The sequence below is a fragment of the Notothenia coriiceps genome, unplaced genomic scaffold (assembly GCF_000735185.1).
Source record: "Notothenia coriiceps isolate Sejong01 unplaced genomic scaffold, NC01 NC01_scaffold00029431, whole genome shotgun sequence".
Classification (NCBI taxonomy): Eukaryota; Metazoa; Chordata; class Actinopteri; order Perciformes; family Nototheniidae; genus Notothenia; species Notothenia coriiceps.
Genome location: NW_011362132.1, coordinates 269665 through 279910, shown reverse-complemented (window position 1 = coordinate 279910; position 10246 = coordinate 269665). Strand labels below are relative to the sequence as shown.

Genomic DNA, 10246 nt, shown 5'->3' with positions numbered 1-10246 from the left:
TATTACTTAATATTTAGAGATAGGATATTTGAGTTTTCTTAAGCTGTATGCCATAATCAGCAATATTAAAATAATAAAAGGCTTGCAATATTTCAGTTGATTTGTAATGAATCCAGAATGTATGACATTTTTGTTTTTTTAATTGCATTACAGAAAATAAAGAACTTTATCACAATATTCTAATTTTCTGAGACAGTCCTGTATATGGGATTGATGATCTAAAACAGATTATCAAACTGGACAGCCATTGGCTGTATCCCAATAAATAAATAAATAAATAAATACTCTTTACATCTGCAATAAATAGAAAAAACAAATCTCACAAATGTATCATTTGACTGAGGAAAAACATCTCACTCAGATAACATCATAAATCACTCAATCACCCTTTTTCTGTTTTGTGGCCATCTCCTCTTGTCTCTTGTGCCTCACACCATCCTGTTTTACCTGATTATTGATCTAATTCCTATTTCTCTGTAACTCCTGATCCAGCTCTGACGATTACCCAGAAATCCAGAGGCTGTTCCCTAACGCTGACATCCAGTACATCCCAGATGCGAGCCACTGGATCCACGCAGATAAACCTTTAGATTTCATCAGCTCCGTCAGCTCCTTCCTCCAGTCCTAGCTGCCTCCTGCCTCCACCTCAGAACTTTTTAACGCACCCCTGAGCGTGAAAATGACGGTTAGTATTCAGCAGCAGAAGGAGTTGTTGATGATGCTATTATTTGCCAACACTGGACCAAACTCGCCCTTTTACAAAAGTCAGTCCTTTAAACAATTTTAGTGAAGCGTAGCAAAGGTGAACTTTTCTTTTGTTTAGTCTCTGCCAGTCAGGTAGTGTTTCTAGATGTGTTTTCATTGGTTTTCTGGTCAGTAGGTAGTAGGTAGACAATATATAACATAACAGGGCTGTTAATGTACTAATCCAAAGAAACGTTGCACACTGCTTTCTTGATGTTGAAACATTAAAGCCAGTACAATAGCGAAGTGGTGTTCGGCCGACATTAACCAGGGAATGCTGAAGTGGACCAGCAGTCAGGGGGTTGGATGTGAACGTTTTGACAGCACTGGAATGAAATGCATAATGTTTACCGGAGCAGCTGAGTGAGGAATGTGCAAAGCAAAAGTTTTGGGGGATTTTTTGCACAAGAGAGTTTGGTATCATGTCAGGAGGTCAGAGCTCTGCAAAGAGGCTGTAATGCAGACTTTGTGTACAGGTGCTTTGTTGTAGAAACTGATTTTAATGTTGATGAGTGATATATACAATATATTGTTCTGGATCTTTATTTCTCACATCCTCTCCTCTGTATCTGCTCTGTCAGAGATAAGGATTTACATTTCATTGACTTTGCCACAACTCGAGTACACCGAGAGCGCTGGTTATATTTTTATCAAGATTATCATCCATGAAAACCAAGCTGAAACATATAAATGCAGAACTGTCACAATCTGTTTCCTGAATATCTCAGGTTATAGTAATTATAGGATATGCTAATTATTAACAATGTAAACTATTCTCCTGTCTGTCTGGCAATAAGCCATGATCATGTCGTTGTGTATTCGGTCAGTCCATCAGTGTTTTAATGAAACATGTTTTACTGAGTTGTTATCCATGTCTCGCTCATCTAAAAATGGATATCTTACAAATATATGCTGAGGCAATGTATGTTGTTATCTAATCGTACTAGTGTTAATATAAGTTCTGTTTTCATGGGTTTGAGCGTTATGGTCCAGTAGTGAAACTGCCATCTTAATGAATAGGGTGTTGTAAATCTGTGCCTCTTTTGTCAAAAGCTGCTTTTCTCTATTTCTCTAAAACTTGGTAAGAAATACAAAATATTTTATTCTACAATTACAATTAGCAGACTTTAGATTGGCAGCTGGTTTGCCATTTTTGTGTGAATTCTCTCACAAGGATCTTAACCGATGTCCCTTCATTCCGCTCGATGTTTAAATCAGTGTTTTATGTCCGTTTGATGTGAAAACAGAAGTCAGAAAAGAATCAGAATTGATTTAAGTGAAACTCTCCTCATTTGGTTCCTTTTACAAAGCTCCAGTTAGAAGAGACCCCCCCCCCCCTCCTCTTCCTCCTCAACCAGGACAGTTTTCTTGTTGCACAATATGAATAGATTGTCGAGGAGGGGGGTCCCCTGATCTTTGAATCGGGCCCTGCTTCAGCTTCTGTAGCTTTACTGTGGGACAAAGATCTTTTAAGAGCGAACTCTGTGTCAACAATATAAAAGAGTGAATTCATGTAATCACATTGAAAAGTTTGAAGACTGTAATCATCTGTGCAGGAAAGTATATTGTTTTACTTCGAGCATGCCTTTTCTCTTGTCATCAGGTGTAACTTTGTGCTTCATGCATCCGTTTGTTGCCCAAAAGTGGCACTCAGTCTAGATAATGTCATATTTTAAATAAATGTGGACAAGGAGCATATATATATATATATATTGGATTATATATTATTGAAAGTGTACAGACTCAAATCCTACAATAAAATGACAAATCTGCAACAAATTGTTTTTCTTTTTTTCCTTTAATCTTGAAAATGCAACTTGCTAAAGTGCCGACCGTGCAGCATTTAAAGTGATGAGGTGGCAAATAAACTGCACTTTGACTCGGCAGCAGGTTTGAAGGAGCCTTTGCTTAAGAAATAGATGTATTTACAAAATAACAAGGATATTCAGGAAATTAAGAGTAAAGCATTAAAGTGCTACAATATTATCAATGACATAGCTCGTTTATGATCACATTTACATTTTATACATACATGACTCAAAGATCCAAAGCATGTTTTCATACAATAGTGATGATAAGCCACACATTTTGAGCATCAGAATGAAAGTCATCCCTGTTTTAATCAAGTGAAACGACCTGGAAACCTTTGTCGCCCTCGGGCTGCGGCTCCACTGCGTCCGGCTCATGGCGGCTGCTCCTCGGCCTCATCAGCTTGTCCATCCAGTGGCGTAGGGGGGGCGGCGTGCTGGGAGCCGTGGAAACAGCAGATCTGGGGACGAAGATTTGTTTGGAGTTGGTTGTGGGAGGGACGGGCGTAGACATGGGGAAGTTGTTCGGCCGCTGGATGGGTGGTTTGTTGCTCCTCCTCAGGATGCCCAGGCGGGAGGGCTTCTTCTGGGCCTCCGCCTGCTGCTGGGCCTGCAGCTGCTGGTGGAGCATCTGCTGGACGTCCTCCTTGAGACAGAGCAAACACAGGCTGTCAGAGCACGAGGAATACAGACTTTACCTACAACCTCAAATCTACATAGAATTGTTACAAGAAATGGTTAAGTATCTCATTAAAGTTTGTATAAAAAGTCGTAGTTTTGTATGTTATTTAAATATTTAAAAAAGTAATAGTATGTTATAAAGAGTCAATTGTATATTATGTTTAAAAAAGATTTTTTGGCAAAAATAGAATATATAAGAAAAAGTGAAAAGAATTGTAAAGTATGACATACAAGATCCTCAGGAAGTTATTGTCTATTATGCCATAAAAAATGTGAGAAGTAACAAGATAGAATTTGATTAAATAGAAAACAATAGGATAATGTGACATACAATTGTGTGTGATTTGGTTACTTTTCTTAAAGTTGATTTTGGTTAAGTTATTGGTAGTTTTACATTAAAAACATAATGGAATCCAATCATATCCAGAGAAGGATTGTACCTTTATGAATATTGTAACAGTGGTAATATAATTGTAGTAATTTAACTCTTTCTTAGTTATTTGTTTATTTCAATATTTGAGTTGGCTAGTTGAAATCTGTTTTGTACTCCAAGTGTAACTGGATACCACAGAGCAGTGTAGTATCAGATTGAATGTTTAACCCTGCAGAACACCAGGTGCTGAACACATGGGACCGGGCCCAAATCACTGGCAGGAAACCAGCTGGCAGTAACGCCTGCATGTACTGAATGAAATGTGTTTGGATTTTAATTGCAGTTTGTTTTGTGTGTATAATAACATGTTTAACCCTAATGATATGTGTGTCTTTACTCTGTGTCCATTTGCTCATCATGGCTCAGTTTGTTCCATGATACGACTACCCTTAGCACATTATTGGCTGTTTTTGTCCAACTCTTGGTAGTGTTTACCTTCCAGTTCTCGAGCTCCAGTGACAGCTCCAGGCGTTTCTGCACGGCTTCCAGCAGCTGGTTGTTCAGCAACATCAAGTCCGTTTTACTTCGCAGCAGCTCGGCCTCCATCGCCTTTTTCCTGCAAAGCGGAACCGAAAGAATGACACATTTCTCAAAATAGATTCATATTTGTCAGCTTCCATTTTTCCACTTGAATCTGGATTCATTTGTGTGTGTACTCACTTCTCTATGGCGTCGTCTCTGTCCCGTAACGCCTGCTGCAGGATAGCGCTTTCCTCTGATCCTTTTCCATTTCCAGATTTGGACTTTAAAATGAACAAAAACAAGGGATATAGGTTCAGTTTTGTCAAAATGTTTTATTGATATAATGCCACCATCAGTCACAAAACTGAAGAAAAAGACTGGTGTATTTCTCTACCATGCAGTCAAAGATGGCTCAGATCAGGGTAACTGTCACTTGTAAACCTGTCAGGCCACATAGCTGAGCGTCGACACTTTAACAATGAGGAAGGTGCCTCATCTGCTGGGAATGTGTGCCTCCTGCGTCAGCTAGGAAGTCAATGCACGCGCTTCACTTATTATTTTAAGGCTTGTAGTTCATTAACTCCCTTGTTGATGATATAAATGATTTGCTGCATTGCCAATTGCATTTTTAAGAGTCTTCTGGAATTGGAAGGTGAATACTTAAGATGCCATTATCTCTTTGAACCTCTATGTATTTGTTAATGACCACCTCACTCAGTGTTGCCTTAATCAATTGAAGAGAATTTAGTACATTCTTGTTGAATCGAAGGGAACGGGGGGTGGAATCAGTGTAGAATGATCTCATTCTAATTTCATATGTATATATCTTAACACATGCCTTTCTGCCAAAACCCTAATATTTAAAACGCTTACAGTGTGTATAAGCACTGCAGTACTTGCACAGAGAAGTAGCGCACCAGCAAAAGTGTATGCCTGTATACGCCTACGTGTAAATAGTACCTTTTTAGGAATAAATGCAATGTTTGTGAAGCAATTAGCATACAAATGGATAAATTAAACTTTGATTATACTGCATAGTGTAAGAGTTTGTACACAGAACTTTTCAAATCGTTTTGGTGTGGTTGAACGCACCCCCCATTTACTTAGATTCATTAAGAAGTTGCTCTTCCTCTGATCACCATGGAGTTTGTGTTTAAGCTAACACAGGGTGAAGTATAGTTTTACCAAGATTCATTTTAGGCGTGCGGTATTTCTTTAGTATAGCCACATTTTTTATATAAATTGAGAATCAAAACTCAGGATTTCTCAGTAGTCACCTTTCCTTATCGTTTCCCTTGTATGTACAAAGCAAACATTCATCCAGGTAACATACCAGCTACAATCAACTAAATCATAGCTATGTAACGTGATAAGGGTGAGGAGCTTTATCTCAATGGGGGCTGCCCTACCTGTTTGTTTTGGCTCAATGCCAGTTTGCAGGCCACTGTCTGCAGCTGGGCCAGAGAAGCATCTAGACGGTTCGTCCCACGGGGGGGTTCAGGTGGGCTGGACTCGGACTCTGTGAGCTGGCGCAGCAGCTTCAGGATTGACTGAACCTCCTCTGTGACCTGGAGTAGGAATAAACAGAAATATAAATAAGAAACCTGCAGAGTTGTGTTGATGTAAAGGACGCCCTGGTGCTGTGTGTGGGCTTCACCTTCTCTCTGTGCTGGCTCCATCCCGGCCCCTCTCTGCTCTCCTGGAGTTTGTCCACCTGCGCCTTCAGCTTGATACTTCTTCTCCGGGACAGCTCCACCTCTTTTCGCACTTCTTTTAGCTGCAAACAGTTGCAAAATCACACCAGTACATTTATTAAAAGTCCCCACATGTTGCTGTTTAGATCATTAAAGGCCCGCACACAGAAAGTACAACCTAGTGACATTTCTACTCAGTGTAAACAGATACTGCTTATCTAGATTGCAGGGTGAGACTGTGGACAATAAATCCAGTCGTACCGGCTTGGAAGTTATTCATCACTTGCAAACACTGCAAATATGCACAAATGATTGCATTCGTAGAAACTCAATGACGCATCAAGATAAGTAATGGACGTTTTGAACTTTATGTTAGAGGCATAAAGCATCTCCTAGCAACACTGTTTCCATCTTTATACTCATAACCACAAATCAAACCCTGCCATCCTCTGCTGTAAAACCATAACAATTCTATGCAAACTGAAGTTAACTGTGATCTGACGTCAGAGCAACACACTGATTCTGATCACACTTTGTTATGTTGCAGTTTTTGATTTCTTGGGAACAACTTCTCATCTTTAATTATGTGCTGTTGTGTTTAGTCAACTCCTCTGTGACTGTTAGGAATGTCTCCTCCCAGTATAACAGGTTTAGTTGTCTGACAAGACTTGATGAAGAATGAATTTCAAATGCATGCACTGTCAAAGAATGTTTACCAGGAAACCAACAACCTTTCTCTTATTCAAATAGACAGGCGTATATGAAATAGTTTATCCTACCGTGTCTGAGACGTGTCCCAGTGTCCGGCGCCTGCTGAGCGGCCTGCCACCGTTGACCAGGTCTGGTAAAGCTCCATTTATGTAGGTTCTCTGAAAAGGTCTCCTGCCTTCATCGGCCAAGGACACTGACTCTGAGACCCCGGCCCCCTCTGACTTCAGCTCCCCTGGTTGGTCTTCCTCAGAAGAAGAGGAGGCGCTTCTGTCCTCATCACCCGGTTCATCTTCTCCAAAATCTGATAAGTTTAACTCATCGATAAGGAAGGAGTTTTTCAACAGATCTGCAAAAGTCCCTTCATCAGAGACCTGATCTCCCTCCTCTGAGATGCTTTCAGGCTCCTCCGGGTCTTCTGGTTCTGTTTGGGTCAAGGAGGCTTTTGGTTCTGTTTGGATCAAGGAGGCTTTTGGTTCTGTTTGGATCAAGGAGGCTTTTGGTTCTGTTGGCACGACTGTAGGTCGGTAAAATAGGTTTCTGCGGCTGAGCGAGCCCATCTGTCTGTCCCCCATTCTGTTCTGAGAGGAGTAGAGCTGAGTGCTGGTGTTGGAAGAAGGCCTCAGCCGCTCGTTCAGGAGTGAGAAAGGCTGAGCATGGTTCATGGTCTGCTTGGTAGAAGTCAGAGGGAGAAGTCAGTTACACCCTCCGACGATACTGTCAGACTAAATATAAATAACAAAGAGCAAGAGGAAAACCAAAATAAAGGAGGGAGGGTGACAAACAGAATGTCTACAAACCAGTTTTTCCTGAATGGTGCGTCTCTTGCCATGACATGATGTGATGTCACCGGAGGATGTGGCTTCACGCGGCCGTGTGGGTTTCTTGCTTCTTCTCAGTGGTTATACAAACACATGACGTTCAAACATACCATAGCTGCATAGAGAACAAATAGAGGAGGTCTTTTGATCCTTTTTATAAACTCAGATTATTAAGGCCTGACGCAGGATACCTGATTTAAACTGTTGTTTTATTAAGCTACGCAAATACACAGGGCAGAGGGTTGGAGATAGGAAAGGATATTGAATCTCTATCTTGTCCCTTATGCATTTTTTTCTTCCTTCGTTTAGTCACTGAATTATTTTTTTTGTTGAAATTATTCGGGGAAACCACCATTAGTCATTCCTTCCTTTGAGTTAAGAGGGTACTTTTTGGTGACAAATATCCAGCATGCATATATTTTTTTTTTAAACATGTAGATCATCTGTCACTGTCAATATAAATTGTACTTGCTGTATATCCATTACTGCATATAGTTGTATTACTCTGCACTACTTTTACAGTTAACAATTTACAGAACACTATGATTGGCCGGAATGCAAATATAGACGAGACGTCATAATGAGAAAAGAAAACACAAAATATAATAAAGTATACTCAGAGTACTACTTCAACAACAATGCAAAACCAAGGAGATACTTGTCAACTTGAAAGCACAAGCCTATTTACATTTATGGAGCTGACATTAAGCTGTTGTAAGCGCTTTGAGCACCAGGAAAAGCGCTTTATAAATGTAATGTATTATTATTTTTATTATTATTGAACAGATTTAAGTTTCTGGGAATCATCAAAACTTTTAGGTAAAATGATTGACTTTAACGGAGTATCAATAGAAAGCATCCTGACCAGAAACTATACAAACGGGCATGGGGTGTGCTTGGGACAGGAGGTCTCAGCAGGGAGTGATCAGAACTGCCCGTCTGTCATTGGTGCTCATCCACCGAGCTTCAGCGATATTAGGGTGAAAAGGTTCCTAAAGGATATTAAGGACAATAACCAGCCTGCTGCAGTCTGGCAAGAGACGCAGAAGTAGGACCAGACTACCGAGCAGCTTCTAAGCTGTGACACTCCTCCAAGCTCCATCAAGAATATAGCAATTTGTTTTTCTTATGTAGCAGAACTGGGTTTCAAAACCCTGTGTTGTTAAATGACAACGAATCATCCTTCTATCCTTGTTTGTTTCCTTAACAATGGACTTGGATAGATATTTAATTTCACACCCATCTATTCATTCCACAGACATTCTGCCTATTATTGCCTTTATTTGTTCAGCTGGTGCCTAGTTGTAGGTACATTGAGGGCGATGCAAAAAAAAAAAATCAAATTCCTCGTAAGTGCAAAAATACTTTGCAAATATTGTGATTCATCAGCAGACACGAGGCAGTGACATATCAACACGTCCCATTTTATAACTGAATACTTGGTCTTTGTTTCCCCGTAGCCCAGGAGGATATTATTACTTTTATTCACATGCAAGTTGAATTTAAGGTTGCCGCCAAAGATCTACGTCACAATTATGTTCAGTCATTATACTGCAAATAAGTGGCATTGTTCAGACGGCCACATATTGTTCTGCTAGCTTTAAATAGTCCACACACACACACACACACACACACACACACACACACACACACACACACACACACACACACACACACACACACACACACACACACACAGTCTTAGCAGTAAAACTGTTGTTATTCTTCTATCTTTTATCATCTACAATAACTTCCATTTTATTCTAAAAAAAGGTTGAACTTAAAAAAGTCAGTGGGAAACTTTCTCTTGTTTCAGTATTGTAAAGAATAGATATGAACAAGACAGACAAAATACAAAATCCTGCGAGATATTGTATCAAAAAGGGAACAAATCTATGTCTATCTAAGTCAAGTTTGTCCAAGCTTCTTTGGGCACAATAAAAATGTTGTCTATATAAAAATTGCAAATACTATTTTTTTTACGAGAACCAAAACACTAATTTGCTCAAGGAATAAACACTACAATAACAGATGCTGGTACATTTGTTGATATAAATATAATTTAAAAAAGATGTTGGCAATGAAATTATTCTAACGAACTATTAACACTAAAACATATTTCAATCCACACGTAACATCTCTGGATTGTGTAATCAGTAGTGGTCCATTTGTTGGGTTTACACAGTTCTTTGATACTAAAATAAAAGTGGAGTTTAGACACAAAAATAAGCGGGGTTGAACAGATCGAGTCCAATCAACCACTCAGCTGGCCTCTTGTGATGAGAAAGAGAACAAACAGACAAAGACAGGATTATAGGACACTGAGATTTATCCCATGGACTAATTTACTCTCCAGTCACATGCTCACCAAAACAGACCCCAGCGTGTGAAAGCAGGGATGCAAACTCATCAGGTATGAAAGAGGTGACAATGATCCGAGCCCCCGGCTCCCCCACCCCACGGAATGTTGGCTTTATAATGAGGAATAACAGAGGATTTTAGCAGTCAGAACAACTAAAGCAGCAGTGTTAATAATAACAGAAACACCAAAGAGTCACTTCTAATAGAAATATATAAAAGCATTTATTTTAATTGTGTAGCAGTCAGTTTATAATTTTGGCAGCACTGTTGAGCATTTTGAAAATGTATTTTCATGCCTCTGTGCAAGGTTTAGTCTTTCTATCTTTATAGCCACATGGTGTAAAGTAACCAAGTTCATAAACTCAACAAGTACTATAATTGGGTACAATCTTGAGATACTTGTACTTTACTTAAGTATAAAGTGTAGTAGTGGTGTGAAGACACTAACGATTGATTTCCCTAATTATGTACATCACCTCTCCTTTCATGTGGTACATGGAGACCAATCACCTCATCTTCTTGTTTCATCGGGTT

At 39.6% G+C, this 10246-nt stretch overlaps 2 protein-coding genes across 2 annotated transcripts in view; one reads left to right on the top strand and one right to left on the bottom strand.

Moving 5' to 3' along the window:
• Positions 1–2519, top strand: part of abhd11 (abhydrolase domain containing 11) — a 7475-nt gene extending 4956 nt beyond the window's left edge. The window contains exon 6 of the mRNA XM_010786647.1: positions 493–2519. Within this exon, the coding sequence (XP_010784949.1) occupies positions 493–628 (136 nt within the window). The 3' untranslated portion in view covers positions 629–2519. The remainder of the gene's footprint in view (positions 1–492) is intronic.
• Positions 2520–2539: 20 nt separating this feature from the next.
• On the bottom strand, positions 2540–7603 carry bicdl2l (bicaudal-D-related protein 2-like). The gene is made up of 7 exons (XM_010786648.1): positions 7331–7603; positions 6602–7198; positions 5786–5905; positions 5538–5696; positions 4327–4409; positions 4102–4222; positions 2540–3198 (listed from the first exon to the last, which is right to left on the bottom strand). Exons 2-7 carry the CDS (start codon positions 7193–7195, stop codon positions 2863–2865), a joined length of 1413 nt encoding a protein of 470 aa, XP_010784950.1. The 5' UTR covers positions 7196–7198; positions 7331–7603; the 3' UTR covers positions 2540–2862.
• Between the last annotated feature and the right edge of the window lie 2643 nt (positions 7604–10246).